The 25,879-nt window shown below is 44.2% G+C and overlaps 2 protein-coding genes across 4 annotated transcripts in view; one reads left to right on the top strand and one right to left on the bottom strand.

Annotated features, from left to right (window-relative positions):
- Nucleotides 1–6,903, top strand: part of ALX4 (ALX homeobox 4) — a 46,713-nt gene extending 39,810 nt beyond the window's left edge. For both annotated transcript variants that reach the window (XM_065839626.2, XM_065839627.2), the window contains one exon: nucleotides 1,361–6,903. In XM_065839626.2, the coding sequence (XP_065695698.1) occupies nucleotides 1,361–1,684 (324 nt within the window). In that variant the 3' untranslated portion in view covers nucleotides 1,685–6,903. The remainder of the gene's footprint in view (nucleotides 1–1,360) is intronic.
- A 5,169-nt stretch (nucleotides 6,904–12,072) lies between these two features.
- Nucleotides 12,073–25,879, bottom strand: part of EXT2 (exostosin glycosyltransferase 2) — a 77,173-nt gene continuing 63,366 nt past the window's right edge. Inside the window, exons 11-14 of one of the 2 annotated variants that reach the window (XM_065838615.2) lie at nucleotides 23,066–23,209; nucleotides 22,414–22,542; nucleotides 21,162–21,244; nucleotides 12,073–14,908 (exon numbers count right to left, since the gene is read on the bottom strand). In XM_065838615.2, coding sequence (XP_065694687.1) covers nucleotides 14,770–14,908; nucleotides 21,162–21,244; nucleotides 22,414–22,542; nucleotides 23,066–23,209 — 495 coding nt within the window. In that variant the 3' untranslated portion in view covers nucleotides 12,073–14,769. Of the gene's footprint in view, nucleotides 14,909–21,161; nucleotides 21,245–21,297; nucleotides 21,463–22,413; nucleotides 22,543–23,065; nucleotides 23,210–25,879 lie in introns of those variants that run through there. The other variant, XM_071809110.1, reaches the window with a different exon arrangement.

Here is a 25,879-nt window from a genome sequence, read left to right as displayed (position 1 = left end):
CCTTCAGATGCTGCCAGGGTGGATGGGTATTCATTAGTTCAAGGGCTAGGCTGTGCTGCCACAAAGCTCGCTCTCTATCCTGCTGATTCCTCTTCCTGCCACCCAGAATTTGCTCCAGGGTGCAGTTTTGAAGGCATGACGCTCTGAACCTGACTTGTCCTCACAGTTCTGCTGGGAGTCCTCCCCCCGCAGTGCCCTGGCTGTCAACTACCTCCCCAGCCAGGGCCACACCAAAGCTCCCCCACAGCCAAGCCAAGAGCGTTTGACCTCTCTCCTGCTTGGCATCCCCCCCAAAATGAACAAGAAGCCCTTATGAAACAGCTGAGAGATGCCAAAGCAGCTTTTCAAGCAGAGGACACTCTCAGCAGCCTTTTCAGCACTCTCTTCTCTTGCCTTTTGTAACTTATACTGCTCCCTCCCTCCATACTGCCCTTTGCTCCCAGCCCCAGAGATTGAAAAAATCAAAAGCACTTACAGGAGGTAAGAGATCAGAGAGGCCCAAGGGCGAGTGGTGCAGCGGGCTGGTGGGATGAAGAGCCCTTTGCTCTCCCTGCTTTCATCCTGCATGCCTATCCCCCCACTAGGGCACACCTACCTTCACTGGCAAATACTGAGCCCTCCTCTCTTCTTCTGCGATATCATTTAATGATTGACACTGCAGGAGACCAGAGCCCAGCATGAGGAGGCCCCATAGGGCTCTGCTCTGCAGCAGGGAGGGTGATGCTTCCTTGTTCCTCAACAGGCAACGGGCAACAAGCACCACTGGGGAGAGGGGCAGGGAACCTGTCTGTGCTGGGAACCGTGGGCAGCTCAGCTCCAACAGGAACATTGCTCTGCTGCAAGAAGTCTCTTGCCAGGGCAAAGCAACCATGAGCTGGAGCAGGAGGATGGATTGGTGGTCTCACAGCATCTCTTTTTGCCTGATCCTCCTCAAGTGTGTAGTCCCACAGGAACACTGTGGATGACACCAGGTTTCCAGTGCTGAGAGCTCCAGAAAGTGCCAAAAGTACGAAAGGAAAAAAAAAAAGCAAGCTGAGAGAAGGGGAATGAATAAACAGAGAAATAACACAGCAGAGCAGGGGCACAGTCCTGCTTCCCTGTCCATCTCCAGCACTCCTTCCCCTGCTAGGGCTGGCATACAGATTTTGAAGGGCACCCACTGGCTGGGGGGGGGTTGCTGATGCTGCTGCTGGTGGGGACGAGGGTACTGCACCCTGCAGGGCACCGGCTGCCCCTGGCATGCAGGGCTGCCTTGCAAGGTGCTGGCAGGGGCTGGGGCTGGACACGCTCTCTTTGCTCCAGCCTGCCGCTGCCTGCATCCCACACAGGGCAGCCCTGACACTTCTTTTCCCATCCCCAGATCCAGAACCCCTCCTGGATCGGCAACAATGGCGCTGCCTCCCCCGTGCCTGCCTGCGTCGTCCCCTGTGAGACAGTGCCCTCCTGCATGTCTCCTCATGGTCACCCCCACGCAGCTGGTGGCGTCTCCGAGTTCCTCGGCGTCTCCGGCCCCGGCAGCCACGTGGGACAGACTCACATGGGTGGCCTCTTCGGCACAGCCGGGATGAGCCCTGGCCTCAATGGCTACGAGCTGAACAGCGAGCCGGACCGCAAGACCTCCAGCATCGCTGCCCTGAGGATGAAAGCAAAGGAGCACAGCGCCGCAATCTCTTGGGCGACATGACAGGGCTGCAGCCCAGCGCCCGCAAGACATGAAGAGAGCACATGGGGACAGCCGAATAAATCCATCCGCTTGGACTCCAGACAGCAGTTGCCTCCTCGAGGATTCGAATGCAGCACTTTTAGCTACCCTAGGTATATAAAGTACATATGTTAATGTAAGTGAAGTGTTTTCAGCATGAAAACGGCAGCTCCTGGCTTCCTGGGATTCAGGTGGGGAGAGGGAGGCTGTGGAGCAGCACCTCTTCCAGTGAGATCTGGGTTAGGGTGTGTCCCCTCTTACCACCACCTCCCTAGTAACCTGGGCATTTTTTTTCCCTGCTCGTTTCTCTGACACCAGATTTGCCTTTCCAAAGAGCAAGAGCCCACTGGCATTTCAGCAGCTTCCCCCATCCCATCACACCCCACACACACACATACACAACTTCCCCTCCTATTTTGTCAACAGTGTTGCTCAGATCTGTTCTGCCCTGGGCAGGGGACTGGATGGGGACTCTGGCACCAGCAAAGAGGCACTTCTCAGGCTGCTCCTGTCCTTCTATCAGGGGCCACAACTTCCCACAGCTGAACAAGGAACAGGGCTGGGAAGATACCTGTGGATAGAAAGAAGGCGACATTATCTCATCTCCTTCTACCCTGCTTTCTCTCCATCTTGCAGTCTAAGATGAAGCACAGAGCCGTAGAGGCCTGTGAAGGGGACACCTCTCTTCCCAACATGACTCGGTGACACCATGCTGGGAGTCTTTGCCAGCTCTTTGGTCACCTTGGCTGGAGGTGCATACCAGCAGATGATAGCTTCTCAGCATGGATGGCTGCCCCAGGAGCACCTGGCATTTGCTTTGCCATGGTCATGGTCAATATTGAGGCCCATGTGCAAAGTGAGGCAGCAAAATGTTTCCTCTGGCTTTTACTGTGTCAGGAACTACTATCCTCAGTTTAGAGACAGCCAGCTATGGGAGGGGACTACAGCTGCTGTGTGAATCCACAGGTCCCCAAAGGGACTGCTCTGAGAAACAGGTCAAGTGGTAGCACACAGACATGGTTGTGTGAGGCCATTGAACTGCTCATACACCTCCCAGGGTCAGATACATGCAATGACAGGCTCTCCCTGCAGCCCTTGACCAGAGCCCCACTGCACGAAGCTGCTGGGGGGCATCTCTGTGCAGTGCAGGGAGCAGGCTGAGAGGGGACCCAAGGCTGGATGCGGTGATGCTTCCTCATCTTCAGCCACCTCAGATCCTCTTCACCTTGCAGAGGAAGCAGGAGAACTTGCCTGGTTTATCTGAACTACTATGCATCCTCCAGTTCTCCCTTCCAGTGCTCTTACCTGCACAGTGCTGTTAGGTAAGAACTCCTTCACAAGGCTAAATATTTTCTAAGCTTTGGAACAACCTTTCACCCTACTGAATTATCAACAGGGAGAAGCCAAAGGTCAGCTGAGCACTATCAACCACACGTCAGGTTCCACTTGAGGGGGGGCAGCCATCTCTGAATTTCACAAGGGAACTACTGGATTTTAGTCCCAGAAAAATTTGTATGTCACCCTGCCATCCCTCCTCATGCTCAGTGTTAGGGGAACTCGTAGTTCAAGGGCCAGGAATTTTTAATGGTCTTTGAAAAGGCTCCAAATAAGCTATAACCAAATATCAGGTTTTAGGTTAACAAGGTATACAAGTATTTCCACAGTGCCTAGACTGCCATACACTACATAGATCAGCGGTGTCAAACTCATTTTCACTGGGGGCCACAAGCCTCATGGTTGCCTTCAAAGGGCTGAATGGAATTTCAGAACTGCATAAATGTAACTACTCCTACACCCTGACACCCCTGACATATATGATACACCATTGCTAGATCAAATGTAATATGTATTTACTGGAATAAGACCAGTAGTATTGTCTGTTTTCTGTCCTCAGAAATGTGAAGAGATGCCTTCCTTGTTAGCCATTGGGAACCAGCTCACTTTTAACCCCACTGTGGCTATGACCAGGGTCTCTCCCATCATAAGCAGCCAGGACTTATGTCCCAGCCTAATCATTCAGCCGAGCAATTGGGTATGATGGCTTAGGTGCTGAAAGCGATGCTGATCACTGACCCAGATAGGATCACGCTGGCCAGTTAGAGGTGACCATCACCTGCACCAGGCACCCAGAAACCACTGAGGGTCTCGAGACACCCAGGCACCAGTGGCAGAAGGCAGTTTCTCCAGCGGATTTTGTTCAGGCAGCTGAGTGCAGTGCCAAGAACACCTTCCCAAGTACAGCAGGGAGCATGACATGTCCCACAGTCAGCAGGCAATCCTGTGAAGGGCCACTGTCCAAACAGCCCAGTAATATTACTGACATGACACATTATTATAGCACCAGGCAGAGCTGAGGAGCGAGCAGGCACATGGGGATGGGTCCCGTGTGGCCTGCAGGTATTGAAGGCAGGAAGGCCGTAGCCATTCAAGAGGTTAGCTGCATTCCCTACTAAAGTTAAAGGGTAGCTTTTCCTCATGGACTTCCACGGGGCCAAGATTTCACCTGGGCTGTTTAACAGCCCAAAGAATTAAGTGCTATATCCCTTGTCTTGTTAGAGAGAGAGGAGAGGCTCCTGGCAGCAGGCTCGGCATTCACAGAGGCTTGGCGTCCACTTTCTCTCACCCTAAAATCCATGTGCAAAGCACATGTTGGACTCACTCAACCTATTTTAAACACCACCATGTATGCCCAGCCCTGAGTCTGCCTGAAAGCATCACAAGGTGAGGGGTGATGTCGTTCTCTGGGGTCCCCTGCTGCTGGGCTTCCCTCCCGCTGCTCACAGGTATCTGCCTTGCTTCACTGGGCACTGCCGCCACACCAGCACAGCCCCTGATGCCCACACCTGCGGGTCACGCTGCAAGGCATTCCCCTCAAAAGCCTCTGAAGGCAGCCATTCGGGCAGTTTTTAAGACACGTGCATCTGTATTTACACATATTTTTAAATTAATTTAAAAGTTTTTTTAAAACTGGCTGTTAAATTAACAAGAAAAGCTGTGTAAATATATATATACTTTTATATATATATGTATCTTAATCTAGCCAACCTGCGGCTACTGCATTTCTTAAGGGTCACAGGGTCAGTGCTGTTCTTGCAATCTCAAGTTACCACAATGATGCCTTTTTTTAATTATTATTATTATTAATACCTTTCAACTCTATTTATGACTTTCTTCTCTATTTATTTTTTATTTAGTATGTTACCCCTGTCCATACATTGAGTTATGATTCCATGGCTTGGACTTGCCTTCGAAGCTGCAAGCTTCATCCCCAGCTACTGCCAAAATGTCTCACCAGGCCTGGCTGCCCAGACACCTGCCATGCTAGTGCCCACGGTGGCATCTTCTGTGGGTGCAGCACCCAACCAGCTGGGCTCTCCCAGCCTCTCTCTGGCCTCACAAAGGCAGCAAAACACTCCTCCCGAGCAGTCCCGGCCCTGGCTGTGAAGCAGGTACCCCACGAGGGGGCTGGCTTGCATTGCCCATGGTTACAAACACCACAGAGATGTCCCAGAGCTTTGAGACTAGGAGAAGGCAAATGGTGAGAGCAGCACAGGTTCCTGGCGCTGGCTTGTGGGTGGTTGGGTGCCACTCACTGCTGAGTACTCAGAGGCACTTCTTGCCTACAAGCAGCAGTTAGTGCTTTGGTAGCTACTGCAAACCAGTGGTGAACAAGCCTTGGGGTTTGCTGGGCTTTGTGGTGTCCAAACTCTAAAGGATGCTGTGCCTGAAGAAGCTCATAGAGAGAAGCAAGATGGGGTCCAGATTACCACTCCGGGACGTTACCCACCACCAGCCCTGCCGCCCCCGCACTCCTCACAGGTTTGCCAGCCAGCAGCGAGGCTCCAGCTGCCTCCTCTTGAACATGCTACTCAGTTCAGGTCTCACAGCTGTAGCATCTACCTCGGTGGAGCCCAGGGCAAGATGAACAAGACAGCAAGGTGAAGGAGAACCAGCGTCCCTCTCATCTAGAGCTCACAGCAGTGTGTGAGCAAGCACGACTCCCTGTCAGAGTGCACATCCCTGCCAGAGCACACCTGGCCGGAGCTGTGAGCATGGGCATGGTGTAGGGGAAGGTGGTGTGTAGGAACAGCACGTCACACATGAGGTCGCAGAGCTGCAGCATGTGTGACTTCACCTGCCCCACCAGCCGCAGGGATGCAGAGCCCACGCAGGCCACGGATCCCGCCCTGCTGCCTGGTAGGTTTCTCTGTCAGAGGGGGTGTTTCGGGGTGGGGAGGTGTATTTCCAGGTTTCACAGAGTACACCCAGGCCAGGCAGCATGTTGTAAAACACTCTCCAAACAAAGACAAAAAGGTAGTTTCCTGGAAAAGGTTTAAAAAATAATCAAGCAGAGGCAGAGCCCTGTGTTTATTTTGCTGCTCTGACTGACACAGCAAAAAGCAAACAGACCAAAGGAGAACATTAAACCCAAACGGGAAGGGGGCGGAATTGGATGGAAAGTCATTCAGCCCTTTGCAGCTTCCTGGAGGGAGCTGGGAGCAGGCGATGGAGCAGCCTTGCACCCCTCAACTCTTTGCTGGTAACATGGTCCCCCACTCCCCCCACATAGCTAGGTAGGTAGGTAGAGCTAGGACTTTTATACTACTGATTTTGAAGGACAGTTTTCAATGTATAATAATATATCGGTTTAGGTGTGCAGTGTTTGAAAGAGAGACTGGGAGAAAGACAGAAAACAAACCTCAATCAATATTATGATGTTTTTTGTTGTAAAATATTGTAACCTTGTATAAACGCAAACTTTTTTTTTTTTTCTTTAGCTTAATGGCCTGGGGTAGAACATCTTAAAAAGAAAATTTTTTAAAGTTCAGGAAAGAAAATTAAAAATCATTTAAAATGTTGCCATGTGAGGTTTGTGCCATGCAATGTTATTGCCTATGCAGTCATGTATTACCAGTTCATTACAGTGGAATATTAAAAAAGAGCAAAGAGTCTTGCAGCTTGGTTCTTTTTACCTTTTTTGTTTTGTTTTAAAGTAAGTTATTGCACTTACAGCTTTTTTTGGTTTGTTTTTTGGGGGAGAGGTGGTAGGGACTGACATTTCTGGGCACCAGTTTTTATGTTTGCAGTTTTCGACAGGAGCAGCATCGCTGGGAAAGGACCCTGCTTCCCAGCCCAGGAGGCACAAGTACTGTTGTTGTTGGTTTGGTTTGCAATAAACTCTTTCTCTTCTCTCCTCTCAACTACAATCTGGCTGGTTTGTTCCTGACTCCTGACAGATGAAATGTGATCAGAGGGGCCTCCAAAATCTCAGGTTAATTGAAGTTGGCAAAAAATACTAACAGTGCCCTTTTGAACTGCTGACACAGCGCAGGATGGATTAGCCGGGGGTATATTAACAACAGGTGGCAGCTCACGGGCCCACTGCCTCTCCCCCTACAAAGAGATGGTTCACAGCCAGCAGTGGGACACGGGAAAGTCCTGCCAGCCAGCTCTGGGCTAACTGGGCCTCTCCGCCTCAGGGAGCATCACTGCTCGCTGGGCCACAGGGCACCGTGGTCACAGGGAAGAGGAGGATGGTCTTAGAAGATGCTGTTTCTGGCAGCGTTGCAGCCTTGCAGGGCTCCTGTGGGCCTCAGAGCCCTTCCCAAGCAGTCCATAACACAGCAGCAGACAACCCATTATGGCTGACACAGGGAGAAGTGAGTTGGCAACAAGATGCTGAGGAGCTGTGGAGCCTCAGCCAGCTGGTTCCCCATGCTACAGCACGACGGCTTTTACACAACACAGCCATGTTCCAGGCATTGAGGCACGAGGTCTCCCAAAGTCCAAAGAGAAGACACCCAGGGCTGGCGATGGGGGGACCTTCCCCTTGAAAGCGCTCCTTCTCCCATTTTCCACTGGTCCACTCATGCTCCCTCCCCTCCCAGCTCTGCTCTAGCAGAGGCCTTCAAGCCTCACACACCCTCCTGGGCTGCAGGGCAGATCAAGGCCTCAGGGAGAAGCAAGGGCTTGTCTCAGCCCCACGCGTTCCCAGAGCACATCTCTTGTCCCATCCCGATGTGGGGAAAACCGGCTTGTGGGAGGGCCCTTTCTGCTGCTTCCACCCCATCAATAAGTCAGCTGAGACCACCTTTCCCTCAGACTCCACAGAACCACCAGCATCAGTAAGAGCCCAAGCCCCTGCACACAGAGGCTGGGTGAACCAGAAAGTGGTTTTTGCGTTCAGGCAGAGCTGAGAAGGTGCCCAGCAGCTGTCAACAACTCATCAAGACCTGCAGAGCCCCTCTGGCCTTTCCATCAGTTGGCTGGGAGCATCAGCTCAGTTCAGATGGAGCATGGCTGTTTTCCATCTCACAAAGAAATGGATAATGCAGGTGCTGTTGCAAGCTTATCCATTCCTCTCACTTGTAGGAGAAAAATTCCTTCCCTCCCCAGGCACTCAAAGCCAGATTCTCCAGATGCTGGCAAAGCTCAGGTTGTTGAGAGCCTATAAGCCAGTTTCAGTAACATCCTACTTGTACAGGTTTACGTCAGAAATTGCTCCTGGCCTGAACATTGCCAAAGAGCTAAAACATTTCTCTATAAACTCTGGAGAGGGGCACGACCCAGATTAGAAACGTGCATTCTTTTCTTGAAGCTGCACTTTCCTACTGGCATTACAGGAGTTGTTTGAAACACATGGAAAAATTTCGCTAGGAGGTGCGGGTATAGCACCTAGGTTAATGTGTTACTTCTCTGCTGGAGAATATGACTCTGAGGCAGGGCAAAGTTCGGGCAGTTTTAATGAAAAACAATTTTTTCTTCCTGTAAACTAAACAGATTTGCCTTTTTTTCTTCCTCTTTTTAAAAGCAGGTTATTAATCTTTAAGCAGATGGATGTACAATAATCTTCTCATTGGCATGGAAGGTAACAGCTATGCAAGGTGCATCTATTTACAGCCAGCTGGAGTCCACATGTAAAGGTGTTGCATTTAATCTGAGACAAACAAGTGTTTATTATTTGTGAAAGGATCTTCCACTTTCTCTTGCTTTTCAGTTCGTAACTTACGGGGCAAAGACAGATGCTCCGAGTTAGCAATCTGCTCCTTCGCTGCGTCCTTGCTGGATTCCTGGATCTCATTTTACGGTCCTTTCTGCTTCAAACCTTTTGCCCTGCCTGTTCGCATGAAGTGTGGCAAAGGGGCTATTGTTCCCGTCAGTCTTCGGCTGAAGGCATCCAGCACTAACTGCACCCAGTGCACAGCTGAGACCTCGCCCTCCCTTCCAAAGAGAAGTTTCGCAGAAGAAGGACCTCTAAGTTTTCCAACAGCCAGATGAGAAACGGTGTTTTTCTTGAGTGTCTGGCTATACAGACACAGAGAAGGGAAGACAGTGCCTTTGGCCTGAAAACCTCAGTTGTCTTTCCAAGGGACTGTGTGCTTATCTACTCAATGAGCATGAGATGTTCACACTGGGCACGTGGATATCTGTAAGTGACACTTTTCAGTCAGTCCCAAGCTTTGGCTTTTAGTTTTATGGGTTCCCACTGCTGTACAGCATGGGGGTGGGGGGCAGAAGAGCTAAGCTTCATCTGTAAAAGCACAGGGTGCAACAGCAACCACATCTCATAGTCACACATGGATAACCTCATGTGGGTCTGTATATCCCAAGTTCTTCGCACCTTTGCTGGTCAAATGGTCCAGCTTTTACCTTTTTCCAGTCCCCCACCAAATAAAATTTAGGGGAAAAAATCCAATAGATGTGACTTAGAAATTGAACGGATATTTTCTTTTTCTTATGACTCTGTAGAAATAGTCAAAACACATTCTCTCTCTGTAGAGACACTGGGTTCCCTCCTTGCCCAACTTAACTGCTGTCTCCTCCCCTGCATCCAGTCTGGTACTGAGCACTGATTGAAAATGATAGACCTAATGAAACCATGATCAAGTTGCCCCGATCTCAGTCCACAGTTACTGCAGAGCTGTCATGCTTGTCTGGAACAAGAGAACTTCCTACATATGCAAGTAAACACGCATTTAGAATGAGTAAAGGAAATCGGAAGTAGAATTACTGGATCCTTTTCCAGACAAATGAAGACAGCAAGCAGGCAACTTTGCAGGGAGAACTTTTGAGCTGCACTGTTTTCAGTCAGAAAACTCCCTGCACACTGCTAGCTCCATGCCATGCTACTTAATTACCTCAATTGATGCTGTTATCCTTTAATGGGAAACATAAGTCACTTTCAAACCAGCCACAAGAAGCTGCAGACAGGGGAATCTTGAAGATCAGCAGAGGTGGAACTGCCTTACAGCCATTTCCATCAGGCTGAAATTACACACAGTGCACCAGGAATGTCTCTAAATGGCTTCAAGCCAGGGCAGGCTGAAGCATGACAACACTGAAAGTCAAGGCTAACGGTCCCCTGCCTTGATACTCAGTCACCCAAAACTCCAAACAAACATCAGTTCAGACAAAGTGTGGCCATTCTGCAAAAACACAGGCTTGCCATACTTGTGTTCAGTCCTGTTTTTACCCACACAACTCCTAAGGCCTTGGGTACATCACAGCTTCTCTCCTTTTGTTAATCCACAATAACAGGTAAGAGGTTGATCTTACTCAAGCAGGACTGTGAAGCTCCATTTATTGAGTTCAGACGCAGCAGTGGCAAACATCACAGAAAACTTCCAGAGTCCTACATTCGCTGCCAACAGCATCAGATACAACTGAAGTATCCATGACGCAACAGTAAAGCAGAAGTGCTCCAGGTGATTTCCCTGTTAGGCAAATGCTCTCTATGTATCATGATTACCTGCTTGTGGGATAACTCTCACATCCTACAGAAAGATGCAAAGAATACTGTGTTCAGAGTTGTCCGGTAATTTTTGACATAAATTATTTTTTTCAGTGTAAAAATTGAAAGGCCAATGTAGGTGGAACATTTGCCTAGTATTCGCTCTGCTCTTGCCAGCTCTTCAGTACCAGACCGAGGTTTGTAGTAGGACCAGCTCACTTTCTGGCATATATTTAACACAGCTTTGTAGAATGTTTTTTTCTTACTTTAAGTACATGGAGGAGACCATCCATGATTGCAAGAACTACCTGCAGTTTACATTTTAGTTTACAGGAGAACATGCTTTGCAGCAGTCCTAGTAAAATTTAAACATGCAAGTCTAAGAAGAATGGCGAAAAAAAACCATACTTACTCTATCTGATCGCTGGCTAGAGCTTTTAAAATCCGCTTTCTCATTAGCACCATCAATTTCAGTTTTTCTTTCCTGTGTTGTGTTGCAGTCCTGTTACAACAGTAGCTTCCGTGTGAAAGGGTCAGACAGAAGATTTATGTAGTACTAATTAAGCACTTTGAGATACTTTCTGATTAAAAGGTGCTCTACCTCTGAGAAGTATCCAGGGTACCAGACACCCATAATGGAGGGCATTCATGCCAAATCTTGAAGGTATTTTTAACATTAAAATTGCCCACCTAAATGCATTTTCATGTTTCTCAGTACAACATTTTTCCACAGTGCTCAACATTCACCAATACAACCTAAAGCAAAATGAGTCAGAAGTGCTGAGCATCTCTTAAATCCTACCTCACAATTATTTTGATATCTGTATCTCCAACACCCTTAAGCTTAAAAGGGCTGTGAACTGATAATTGACAGGGATAAACTAGTTGCTGCAGTAAAGCATACTTGAACCACACCAGCAGAAGGATGACAGGCAACATGAAGTCCAGGAACAGGAGCTGGAGATGGCAGGATCGAGTAATTCAGTACATTAGGGCTTGAATTGGCATGTCCTGTAATGAAGCGAAGCTGCGAGGAAGGAAAGAGTCAACACATTGTACGGGCAGTTGGTGATGCTAAAAGTCTGTGCATAAGACTCACCGTGATTGTCAGGGCAAGCACCATGGCACATCGCAGCCCTGGCGATGCACGAGGAGCAAGGTGGCCACACACATGCACTGCCCTTTGCAGCACGCTCTGCAGGGACTGCGCTGCTGCGGTCACACAGCTGCCACCACACCCAAGGCCATCACCTATCCCTAGGACACGGCCAAAGCTTTTCTCAAAAGCACAATTCTTCAACATTTGCTGGTTTTCTTCACAAAAGGAGAAAGGGTCTGTTCCCTATTTCTCCAAGATAAATGCTACTGTCAAATCTTGGCGGAAAATTAGAGCAACAACTACTCTCTCCAAAACGGTGACTAGGATGAATTCGTGCAGAGCAAACTTCTACTTCAAAGACAACCATCCAACTCCAGTTATGGCAAAGACAAAATACCGACAGACGTCTCTGAAGTACACTGCACATATTCAAGTTTAACACAGATTTATGTAGCAAAACAGCCTGTCACTGCAATTGTTCCTTCTAAGTGCATCCATGTTTCCTTGTGCCACTCCAGAGGTGAAATACAACAAACACTCTTTAGATCTGCTTTTTAATATAATAATATTAACCTTTTTTCTTTCTAATAACATGTACATAATGAAAAGTTAACAATGATCTTAAAGATTGACAACAAATGCATTCCAAATCAGTCGTACATGTACATCTTACCTTTACTGATTTTGCATCAAGAACATCATAATTATACATGTAGAGGGTAAGGTGGCGATTTTACTTATTTTTTTCTTTTACAGTCAATTGCCCAATTTTTTCCATGGAACAAACCAGAGACAAATTACCATCTAAATGAGATGGCTCTATATAAGCAACTGTAAAATGCAAAAGGACCAAACGCAACTGATACGGGTCACGGGACATTTGGTGGAAGGGGAATCCACTCTGATAGTCTGGGATGCAGGCACAAGGACCTGCTGCCTTTTATGGACCTTAAACTATAGATCAGTTTAGGAGGGATGGTTAGGCTGTTGTCACCTAAAAAAATTCCACCCACTATTTGAAATCCTCCATGTCTTTTAAGACACTATGCAAAAATCCTGGCTTACTGAGAAAGAACCACGAAATCACAGCAGCTTCACAAGTCCATGCAAGGAAGATGTAACAAACTCAATTATACTGCAAAGGCCTGCCGAGTGGAGATCAGCCCCAAAAGAAAGTCCAAAACTGAAGTGACTACTATGCTGTCATAGCTACCCTTTTAAAGCAAGATTTTCAAGGGAAATATGCTGGTATTTCCTGATGCTTAAGCACCAGGACATAAATCAACAGGAAGATTCAGAAAGAAAGTTCATGTGAATGAACCTAAAAGGCTGCAATGGAGAAGCAACAAGTGACAAACCTTCCTCTATCTTGTGACACCCACTGTGCAGCCAGCAGTTGTTGTCACTGCAACAGCTATCCTCCCAGCTAGCCAACACCCCCTCCTGCTGCAACTGAGGAATGAAACAAAGACTGCAGCGAAAAAAATTTACTAGTAATTAAACGTTCCCAGAGAATCAGACGATCCATTTTACAGGCACATCCCAGGGGAGTTATGAAGTGAAGCATCCCCTCAGAGCTATTGTTCCAATATGATTTTCATTCACAGCACATCCACTGCATTGGGCAATAAGATAAGTCTTAGTGGGGGTGAGACAAATAGGAGCAGATGTTTCCTGTTTCCAGCCTGATTTTCGTTTGGTTCCTGTCATTGCTGCCTATCCAGCTTAGGCGAGGGGGTGAACCGTGATGCCTAACACTTGTCCTATTGTTTGGGGTTTGGCAAAATCCGAGGAATAAGGTTGCTCACAGAGTAAGATAAAAACAGCCCATCAAGTAAGTATGTCTCTGTAACTGGTAGCAATGGAGGTTCCAAAAGACAGTCCAACCACCCACAGCAATATCGGTCAATTACCCCATGTGGTAACAAACACTTCATCAGTGGAGTTGGAACAGAGATTCCTTTCTCAGCTTAACTAGGGATCATCTTTAACATTGAACGGCAAGAGGCAGTAGTCCAGGCCATTTTATTCCTAATTTTGCTGCATTTAATTTTCTAATTTGGACTAATATCAGTACTGGAAACAATTCTGATGTCTATGAGAAATGTAAAGCTTCTCCAAAAGCCTTCCTAAGCTGGATGTTTCTGTGGCAGCCTATGGCAATGGGTTCCTCAGTTAAATTTCAAGCAAAGATCCAGCAGCTTTTCCAATAACAGTGATTTATAGGAGTTCGTTAAGTATGTGTTAACAGTGTCTTGCACAGACACACATCCCTCTGCATTGAAGCTGTTAACTGGGAATTTCTGTGAACTGAAGTGTTTTACAAATAAGTACTAAAACAAGTAGTTGTTTGCTGAAGAGGATTCAGATGTGAAAACCTCTCTTCATGGCTGTTGTTTCAATGTATGGCTACAATATAAAACTGTAACCTGACTGCTCTGTTTTGATAATGAAAAGCAAAAATAAAAATAGACTGAAAGGTACAACTAATTCTGACACTGAGTCACAGTCTCTTGCACAGACACAGCAGAAAACCTGAGATTTATCCAGGAAGAAGTGCAGCAATCGGAGTTCTGTCCTGCATGTCTGTGCTTTGAAGGAGACCACCTGCCCAGCTGCTGTGTATCTCAATTCACATCAAAATAATTCAAGTAAAACAAAATGCTTTGCCCTTTAAACCACATGACAACACACAGATTTTTTGCTGATAATGATGTAAAAAAATAAACATTTGTCTCACTAGGTAGAAAAAAAAAGTTACACAGTTATCTAGGCCAACAATTAAGCTCAAAAGACAGAGGCCCACCAAGCACACAGGCCATAAGCCCCTCCCAAAAGAGAACAGCTATACATTGCAGATAGTTGCTTTGAAAGGATGGATGCTTACAAACCTGAGACGTGCAGCATGTTCGATAGGTCAGTCATGTCAGTCAGACCACAGAGAGCAAGATTCTCTCTTATTCTTCCAGTTGCATGGCCTCCATTGGAGAAAAGTGTGTGTTTGACATTTCTGGGAAGACCCATGAATAGATTCAAACCTCTGTGAGCAACAGAGAAGCAGTTATTCAGCTTTCCGTTACATCTTTGTGCAATGCAAAGGGAAGATAAGATAGCAGAATACAACATTAATTCCCATCTCCCTCAGATGTAACCCACTTTTTTTCTTCAGGTCCTATATTCCTCATAGCACCTTTTCAGCCATCATTTTCATTACTCAGGTTTGTCGCACAGCTGCCTTTACAAGCTGCCGATATTGGGAAAGCTCTTCAGTTTCTCAGGAAAGTCATCTTTGTACAGGACAGGGTCAGCACGGTGCTCCACCACTTTCAGAGGCATGGTCCCAAAGACAGAGGCAAACTTATTGATGCATTCAGATCTGGTGAAAGGGAAAGCAGTGTAATTAAGAATGCCAACAACTGGGCTGGCTACCAGCTCCCATACCAACATAACCAGTAGAAACCTTCCCTCTTGCGCTTGGAAGTCGTTCAGCCATGCTAGCTACTAAAAAATAAAAAGAGAGCCTCACTGCAGAGAGAACTGAAAAGAAGCTGGTGTTCTTTGATTTATCCATTTAATCATGGAGACGAGCAAGGGGATGCTGGCAGCAGCACATGTGCACATGGAGGTCAAAGCTTCCCTCCTCCCTCCCCCTAGAATTCCAGTCATTCTTAAAGCAATGTACATGCTGTAAACCAGAACAGATTAACTGCCAACATGTCTCTTAAAGGGCCACTGTTGGGTCAGTTCGGCTCATAACAAAGGTTTTGCAAAAACCAAGCCTTTGTGAAAACGGAGTTTTAAAAAAGAAAAAAAAAAAATCTGGTTTTTTTTAGACTTCTTCAGAAGCTCTGTCTTTTCCCACAAAAATACACATGCCTCAGTGTATAGGCAGTGCTGACTGTACTGTAACTTAAAAGTGCAGTTGAAAAAAACATATAAAATGAAACCAACTAGTTTGCTTTCCTTGTCTAAATAAAGAGATATTGAGCAGTAAGGCATCACATTAGCACAACAAAGATCAGACCACTGATGACTCTTTCACTTTTAATAAGGTCAGGTGTCAGTAATGCTGTGGAAGGGAACAGCCATGTGCTTCAGAAAACAAGCAAACAGATGTTTAACCTTACATCGCTCCTTTAACTCTTTCACTGAAAGGCACAGTACCTGCGGATGCAAGGCAGGGGAAGCGGTCACCTCAGCCAGCGCTCAGCTAACCTTAGCTGCGGACTTCATAAAACAGCTTGTGAGTATTTCGGACACCAAGAATCGTGACAGCAGTGCCCCAACACATAAAATAACAGCTACAAGAAAACAGGTCACATTTCTTCTGCCATTTAAAAGGGAAAACACAAAAGAAATGAGCACTTGGCTCCAGGGGCTGATGTGCTGCAGGCGGTCCCAGAGCAGGTCTCCATCTCCAGCCACCACACCCTCTCTCGACCCCTTCAGAGTGGGAGGGGGTCACTGCGGCTCCAGGATAATTTTCCTCAACAGACCCGGTCAATCACCCCAACTAAGTGTGACAGCTTTGTGATGGGGACGGCTCAACACTGCCCCAAACACTCTTTTGAAGTAGATGGGACAGCAAGACTGGTTTTCAAAATTAATTCCTCAGCCTGTGAGCCATTCCACATCTCCCTCCTTAACTAGAGTAAATGACGGGAAGACACAAAGCCCAGGTCGCTGAAGTGCTACATCTCTACATAGCTGTTTCAAGCTCTAATGGTCATATTTCAGGCTATTTTCTGGTCTGGGTAAAGTGACAGAAAACTACTTCATATGGGTGATACTTGAATAAAATATTCAGGTATTTTACTTTCTGCTGCCTTCTCATCCCCTCATACCTCTCCCTACCTCCAAATTAAAATCTCTGGACTAGGAAATAAACGAAGAGGAATTCAGAGTGTAAGAGGAAACCGTGTACAGTGGGAAGCAATCTCCAGATCTGACACAAGCACAATTTGCTCCCGGGCAGCACAGATCTGAACCAGCAAAGAAGCCATCGGTCAGGACTGAAGCTAAGAGACCCAAGTAGCTGTTCAACATCTGCTATAATACAGGGAACCATCAGGAGGGTGAGCTTTGGGCCCTGGGCACAGAAAGGTTACAGCAACACAGAGAACAGGAACCAAGAGTTTTCTTCAGGATCACTAAGCAGTTTCTGTTGCCTCCTTGAGATGCTCAACATGAAATACATTAAAGACATCTGATTTTCAGGATAAGATCAGACTTCCAAATCATCTGTTACTCCACAGAAACGTGTATAACTGCAAGTTGTGTGTATTGGAGAAGTCTCGTAGCAGGAAAGGTACAAACTTCACAGGCAAAGAGGTAGATGCAGGGGGAGATGTGCATGTGAGAAGTTTGCACAGCTGCTGGCCCTCACTGCTTTCTGGAATACAAGAAGACTTCTAGGCTACTGGTTCAAATCCTGCCTCTGCCAGTCATGACTGAAAGACATTGTAATGTAACAGCTGCTTGGTGGCCGGTGTGAAATGAATTAGTTATCTCAGCCTGCTGCCTGGTAGGCAGGTGTCCACATCGCATCAGCCGTTGTCACAACCAGAAAGAAGCAGCACTCTCAGAGCAAATAACAAAACTAAGCAGATAGTGGAGACAAAATTGATCTATTCCCTCCAGAGGTTATACTCCTAAATCACAGATGAGGTCTTACAAGAAAGTATCAAGGTAGAATACTTCTACAGCCAAACTTGCTCTGGTGGCAAGACCATCCAAGCATACCAGTACAATATCTTTAATCATGAATAAAGCACTTAATTGTTAAGGAAAATAAAAAAAAAAAAGAAAAAATCAGTATGTTCTAATCACTCTGGATGAATCAGAAAAGTTAGCCCTCAGGAAATATAAAATTCAAATATCAGAAACAGGGTTTTTTGGATTAAAAATGTCATACACAAGCCACAGAATGTGTTCAAAAAAGCTGCTTCTTTCCAAAAATTTCATCTCCTGCACTGAACTGAATCACTTGCATTCCAAAGCCGTTGCTAGGACAACTAGAACATTAAACATTCAAAGCTAGGTAGCCAAGAGAACGCTACATCGCACCTTAATATGGAGGGAAGTTGTTTTTCTTGGCTGTGTCAATAGTTTGCAAATTCATACTAACAAAGGCATGTTTGCTTCCAAGAATTGTTCTTTTTCTCTTTTTCTGTGCTCTGCTGACAACATGCAGTTGTGCTCAACGAGGAATTAAGATTCTGTGAACTCAGAAACTGAGAGTCCTGTTGCCCCTGGCAGACTGGGTGAACTTTGGGTCCGTTAAGGTCTCCCTTCATCAGTCTCCTCTTCCTTATAACCCAAATATCTTTTGGCAGGGTAACTCTGCACCTGCAGCCTTTGGCTGTTACCTGGTCTGTTTGCATCTCAAGGGAATAGTTTCCTATTTTGACTCTAACAACTGCTTCCAGGTCCTAAATAAGACACTGCTGCTAATGTCACCATAGAAGCACTTCAGCCCTTCGCTGTATTTACTGTACAGGCAGTTGCCCTCTAGGCTGCATTTTACAGAGTTCTCCATTTTTGAGAGCCAGATGCAAAGACGCTAAAGGCAGAAAACTTGTTGCTACTTAAATGGCACCTGTAAATACACGGATTGTGAGATCTTCCTACAGCTTCTTGTGACCTGAGGTAAAGGTTAACCTAGGGCAAGAAGGGGATTCTAGGTTCAAAGCTTTCTTTAGTGAATATATTTTAATGATGGAGCTTGACAACACTGGTGACTGAAGTCTTTCATTGATTTCAGAGAAATTACACAGCAAGAAGAATAGCAGTGTTGGCTTTCCCATGATTCACTGTTAATATCCTTCAATACTGGTCAAAAAAAATCTCTTCATAAGAGAGAGAGTTCAACTGGACCACCTTTCCTTTGTCTTTGCTGAGTGTTCAAAGGCCCAACAGAATGGGTTAGTTACATGTCTCTCCTGGACAGATCTCCACAACTGACTTCTCAAATCTTTTACACTCACAAAACAATCATCAGGCAGTTGCTGAGCATCTCTCTGCTATTTCTGTACCAGAAGCATAACACTAAACATTGTGCATGCCCATGACAACCCTGATAAACTCTTTGTTTCACAAATAGTAGGTTGATCCCTGAATATCTGGGCAACTAATTAGCTCAGACTACCTAGTTGCTGTTTCTGAAAGCTAAAAACAAGGAGCCAGGCACTTTGGGAAGTTGCAAGTGAAGCTGATAATGGCTTTTTGCCTTATGCCCCAGGTATCATTCTCAGTACCCAACACTGTAAAGTTATCTGAATAAAGTTTTTCTCTTATAATATGACGAGGATTTCCTGATGCATTAACTTTTTTCCATTCAGGTTCTCTCCTGATCCTGAAAGCAGCTGATGTATACTGAAAACAGTATACATAAATATATATACACACACACACACACACACACATATATATATGAGACATAAAAGCCTTACTCACTGCTAAGGTAGAAAAATTTCTCTAGGAGTTGCTGTCATTTATTATCCACTTAAAATGAATAGCTAGAAGATTCAAAAAAGGAAACCCTTTCAGATTTTCAAATAACTCCCTTATATTGAAGGTAGATAATAACAACACGGGGCAAGAAGGCATTAGGTGTAGCATGCAGTTTCGGTATATTAATGATCTTCAAAATGAAGTCTGAATATATCCAAACTGTATATCCCTCCAGATTTTCTCCTGACCCCAGACTCTATCCCTGCATGCAGTCCTTTGGTTGGGCAAATAAAGGGATGTGGATTTGCAGTCAATCTAACATTTCCAACAACCCAGTTATCTCCTCTGCTGGAAACTGCAGAGAAGCAAAGCAACAGTTTAAACATGTTCTCAATAAACTGTCCATGATACTTAACTCTGAGGATAAAAAAAAGCCACAGACACAGAAACATGACCTCTACCCTGCATCATAATGCATTTCAGAGCAAAACGCACTTTTTCATCTTCTGTTTTTATAGCGTTTACCTTAATGAGAACCTAGTTCATGACCAAAATTCCTATGTGCTGTTGTAAAGCGACTAGTATGATCACAGGAAAGCTCAACTGGCTTTAGGTAGTCCATCATGTAAGCCAGTGCAGAACTGCTGGACAAGCGACAACCTCTTCTGCTTCCCCTTCAGCTAACATCTAAGATCTAAAAAGCTTTCAGCCATTTCCTTAAGTAGTTTTCTGCAGAGTCATTTTTTCCAGCTTATGGGTTACATTTTACTTCTGATTTGCATACTCCCTTTTTTAATCCAGCCTTAGTATACATCCAGTCTAAATACCTTGTCACTAACCTGGGCAGTTATGCTCTTCAATGCCTGGCACGATGCTTGGTTAATAATCAATTAGCCAAACTATGTATGTGTTTGTGTGTGTTGTGTAATGTGTGTTTACACATCAGACAGACACATGTATGCATTCTTTTTTCAAATAAGACTCCAACCTAATAACCAGTTTTCATTAGTTCATTGCACATATTACAATACATAAATATCACTTACATTGCTAAAGGCCAGTAAATGGACACAACATTCTAAATTTGCTGAGTACTGCAGAGAAGGCCAGAAAAAAGCTCACTGTTAAGATGATAACCATGGTAACTGGTAAGATGACCATGTTACTTGTCTCAGTTCAAATCTGAAATGGCTTATTTTAAATGCAGGTCAGATTATTTTTTACTTTGTCACCCCTTCTGTTGGTGTCTTCCAGCACTATGGCTACTCCTGCCTACCTACCCCATCAATTCCGTGGCTGCAGACTATTTTTCCCAAAGTCTGAAGGAGAGATGCAGCAGCCCAAGAAGCCCAAGGTGAAATGCCTTTGTCAGTCTTAGATCCCATGTTAATTCCACCTAATAACTAGTATTCACATCTACTGTCAGGTAGCCCCTTTCAAACATGGGTGTTGAACAGCTTTGTAGAAGAGAAAAAACTTTCCCTTATTTTACACATTCAGAAGGCAAGGCAGAAGGAAGTTTAGTGTCTTGATCAAGGTTGGGAAGCCATTTTACTGTAAAGCAGGGAATGCAACTCTTATACTTACCAACTTTCAATATTTCACTCTAAACATTCCAAATACATTCTTCATTTCAAAATTAAATTCTCACAAAAATGTAATAATGTTGCCATTGTTAAAAATGTGACATGCGATTGTGCAGAAAAATGCCCTTCATTAGTGGAAGCAATATGCTTCACAATCTTTGGAAGAAAGATAATGTACAAACATCAGTTCAAATACATTATTAATAATTTATGTCCTTGTTACTTTTTGGTAAGCTAGCAACTGTCTGGTTAAAAAAAATAAATCTTATACTCATTACAGTTGATGTTCCACAGTAAAAGAGAAATGTGGTATTACTGAAAGCACTGCCAACAACCTGAATGTCATATGTGTCCCTTACGTTAAAAATTGTGCCCTTCTTAAGTCCTTTCTTGTAGTAGTCCACTTTTCAGTATCACATCATCCACTGTAGGAATGACTTACACTGATCAAATCCATGCAACATTCTTTGAAAATTAGTAATTTACAGAAATACAATCAGTGAGCATTTTTGATCCTAATTTAATGAGGCATAGGATAAGATTCTAGGGATGAGAACAAGGTAATAAAAGGAATAAAAGGTGGCCACTCACCTTTCCACCATGTGTGTTTGGTCCAGTGATAACCCATCAATTGCTGTGCATTCTGGACATTTGAACTTCTTTCGTGGGGTCACCTGCATATATCATCAATTATCAACAGAAGGGACATTAATCTCCTTGCACAGAGAGCAGCGCAATATCTCTGAACATGCCTTCAGTGTAAGCTGAGCTGACTCAAAAAGGGGGGTAAAAAAAAAAAAAGCCACTCCATTCAGCTCCATCTGGTCCGGCTGACTTGCAAAATTCACAGGGGCCCAATAAAAACGGCTTGGAGGGGTTTTTCCTTCTGTAACTGAAAAGAAGTGGTGATGACAAGCTCCTTAATTCCTGTTTAATGACTGTTTTCTCACTGCCAAGGTCCCTGTATAAACACCATTTGTTCTTGCAGCCATAACAGCGATGAAATATAGCTTCCCATACTTCACCGTAATGTTAATCCAACAGACGCTCTTTTGCTCACTCCAGTTAATAGCTGACTGGCAAACTCTGCAAGACTCTCCGAATTGCACAGAGGTGCCAAATTACTTTGCTGTGCCCTCATACAGCTCAAAAACTTTTTCAGCAAAAATACACACTTTATCTTCTAAAGACTTTTCTAGGAAATGCAGCCACCAGTTCAAGTAAATGATGATGGACAGATGGGAAAATGGACCCTGCTAATTGAAGTAATGCCTGGTGGTCTCTAAATCTCATTCCAAGTTGACACACTTTGAAATGAATGTACAGAGTGAATGTCCAGACCTGAAAACGTGTCGAAACATGTCAGGAAATTAATTCAGGGATAAAAAGTTCATTTAAAGCTGATCTTGCAATTAACATTCTTGCAATTAACATTCCTATAAATCAGCTGTTGCCAGGCCATGACAGAGCGAGCTGTGGACAGTTGACAATTTCTTTCCTCTAGCAATCTCAAATAGTTAAAATATATGTATGTGGGTGTGCATATATACACACACATACATATACACTACCATTCAAATTATCTTTTTCATACCTCATCTAGATGGCTAAAATAACCACCAGAAACAACTGGTAAAGAAACAATTCTCTGTTCCCAGTTAGCACAAAAGTTTTAGTAAAAAGGCTTTTCTATCGTGGAAGGAGAACAAGACATTATATCGGGGCAAATGAGAGAAAAAGGAATATTAAGTAATATATTGAAGCCCACTAATATGATACATTTACATGACTACGTACATCATGTTTTTAAACTCTGTAAAGTTAAGCTGCAGAAAAGTCCCACCTTAATGACTGATTTGCCAGTGACATTTGCCACCAGAAAATTCATGGCAATATCTTCACAATTCATATGAGCATCCACCCAATTCTTGATGTCTCCAGGCATTTTGTAGGTGTAAAGATAGTTGAAATACTGCAGGATAGACAGAAAGAGAAAATCATTTTAAATACAGATGCAGTAACTATAAGACATTAAATATTTCAATCACTGAAGAGTAGGCACCTAAATTATAGGCAAATTGTGATACTGCCTTCAGCCAAGGACTACTTTAGCAGATAGAAAATAATTTTTGTGTGTTTAATTGCAAAATTACTCCTTTCCTGACCAGTACACAAATTTCTTCACAATCAGTTTTCTTTTCTTGAACTGCTAGCTACAAAGCTACATTCACTGTAAAAGTTGCTGCGCAGTTACAGGTCATGCAAAATGGCAAGAGTTCTCCTGTCAGTTCATGAAGGCAGCAGTTTTATTTTACAGGCAGGGATAAATCAGTTGTTTTCACAGCAACTGAAAGAGGCTTAGAGAAAGTTTGCAATTGGTTCTCTGATTGTTGTGGAACATATAACCATGGCACCACAAAACAGCCTCAGAAACACACACAGTTCTTCAAAAAACGTTAATGTTGCACATTAGTATACTAGAAGTTGTGTATTACCTTGTGATAGAACGCTGCCCCAGTGAGCACCATTGAGACTTCATTGGTCCACTCTGATTCATATTTCCATTTGTTCATCTCATGGTCCCAAAGATGCAGGCGGCCTGGATATCCAACCAACCTGTCAGGGAACTCACGCCAAACCTGTAGAGGAAAAGACGTGACACACTGCTAAGCTGGCCTGCACAGCAAGCAAACACAAATGTGCAAATGCAACACATCTGCTATTGGAGGGCAGAGCTACAGTGGTGCAAAGATCACTTCGATTCTTCTAAGTCCCACTTCTTGGAATAGGAAGTTGCCTGGAAGAAGTCCGAAAAAGCCCAAGTTTGCTTTGGAAGGACCCTACAGCTCAAGGAAGCCACAGCCCAGGGAAAAAGGCCACTAAAGCAACACTGACTTCCTTGTTGTAGAGAAATACAACCAGCTTTTCAAAAACATTTTAACACCAACTAAAATCAAGCACTATTAAAATGTAACTTTTGACATTAGCTTCAGTAGATAATGGCTACAACCTAACTACTTTCACAGCTGACTTTGGATCTAACCAACTTGCTTCCTTTCATAGGAACAGTCTTAAAACAGGCTTGTATTTTAGTATTTCTGGTATTCTTTAGCGGGTGCTTGGATGGATCTGCTGCTGCGTGGAAGGCCTCTTTGCCCTTGACTTGTTCCAGACAGCTGGATACAATCAAGATACCATCCTTGTCACTCCATACATTACTTTGTAGCTGACTACACGATCAAACACAGTAGACAGGAACAAGGAGAAGGGCATCATTAATGCAACCCCAGTTCTCCACACTGCTGGCCACATTAAAAAATGGTCATTTTTTGCATTAGGAAAAAAGGGAGAAAGCATTATAACTATTTAGAAGGGTCTGAACACTACCTACCTGCTAAATACAGTTTGTCTTTTTGCTGATCAATATTGAAGTTAGTATTTATCTGCAGTATTTGCAGACAAATTACTCAAAATTTGTTCTTTAATCCAAATAGTTGGTAGGTTTGTTGGAAGGATCTTGACTGACACACAGCATTATTCAAGTTGGTAGTGTCTAAATAAACACACACCCAAATTTCACTGTGTATGCAAGATCAACAACAACTAAATATCTCATAAATCCCCAATGGTCTCTTCACTGGCAAACCTCTTTGCTCTGTATAAAAAGCAAGGGAACTCTACAGTTTAATTTGCAGTAAAGAAAGTGTTATCTGGAATTCCAACAGCCTGCAAACCTCATCTCGCCAGCAGTTCACTTTGGGCACTTTTGATGTGTCAGTATGTTTCAGTTGCAAGGCCTGGACTATAAGGACTCTATGCAAGTATTTTGTCAAAGTAAATAGGATAAAACAATCAGCTTCAAGCTACAGCTTCTGTTTCTACATTTCTGTGATTCTGCATCACTATATACCTTTTCATCTGTACATCTCAACACATTTTATTGCTGTCAGTTAATATAGCTTCAGAATCCCATGATGAGAGCGGTTATTATTTAAAATGTACAGATGAGGAAACCTGCCAAAAATCATACAGGAAACAAGAATGGGAACCAGATCTTCTGACTCTCCAACTTGTACTTTATCCAGAAATCAATCTTTCTAGACAGTTCTAGGGCATAAGTACTGGGATAGTATTTAGTTAGGACAATGCTCTAATAGAGGGCTTTTGAAAGCAGACGTGATTTGGAACCCAAGGAAGATAATTCTCAGGATGTTGCTACAAGTTGGTGCCATCAGCTAATTAAAAAAAAAAATACAGATTTTTGGCAGGCAAGCCAGTGAGGTCTTGAGATACCTACTTCGACATGACATAAAAAACATTACTTTAAAAAAAAAAAAAAGGTATGGCTGCTCCCTCTTCTAAAATTTTATTCCTCACTTTCCAAGTCCCCAAAATTAAATTTTTTTTTTTTTTTAAACCTAACTGTTAAAATGTCCATCTCCCAGCTGTTGGAAGGCAACGCCACCTAAGCTACTGAGGCTCAACAAATGATTTGACAGAACACTACAGATCTGCACTGTACTGGGCTAAAAATTCTTGTGGAGGGAATGGCATGTGTATTAAAGGCAGCTGAAAGAAAGATTAAACTCAGCTACTGCTTCCCAAGGGACTTCAGTGCCTTTGCAACACAGAACCATAGATTCATATCCCTTCTAGTTTTTGCCCTTGGTGTCATCTTTAAGAGTCCAAACAACATAAAATAAAAGCCAACTATAATGCATGTTACTCATACAGATTTCTTTGTGTCACTGTAAAGCTCAGCCCTACCCTGACTCTGGCCCCTGAAAACTGTCAGTTTGATGCATCTAAAAAATAACTTGGTTGCTTTAAACAAAGTTTCCTTTTAAAAATAATTCTATCAAAGTCAGTGGAAAAGCTTAGCTTTTTCATAGTGTTCATCACTAGCTCATTCAATGGTAACTCCCGGAAAGGCTCCAAATAGCTGCATCCAGCTCATTGCCCAAATCCATACTTATGTTTTGTGCCAAAATTAATATCTACAGCTACTGTTTATAAGGAAACTTTCAGAATAAAAATAGCGGTAATGATTCTTATACTACTCTCTATTTCATACTACCGTCCATTTTCTTGTTTGATGGTTGCCTATAATTTATTAGTCTGTTAGGAATACATTCCATTTTAGCCAGTGATCTTATTAGCGTTCTGAGACTAAAGAAGGATAGCCTGATTTAATACTGGTAAGGGACACATCCAAGGAAAACCATATTGCCAAGTGAAGAGGAGGTACGCTTCTTTGCAGACACTTTTCCAATGACTCTGCTAGACAACCCTGAAAAACATGTTTTTGG

Source organism: Patagioenas fasciata, chromosome 5 (assembly GCF_037038585.1).
Source record: "Patagioenas fasciata isolate bPatFas1 chromosome 5, bPatFas1.hap1, whole genome shotgun sequence".
NCBI classification, from domain to species: Eukaryota; Metazoa; Chordata; class Aves; order Columbiformes; family Columbidae; genus Patagioenas; species Patagioenas fasciata.
The sequence above is the reverse complement of the archived record's forward strand: the minus strand, read 5'-3'. Positions and strand labels throughout refer to the sequence as shown.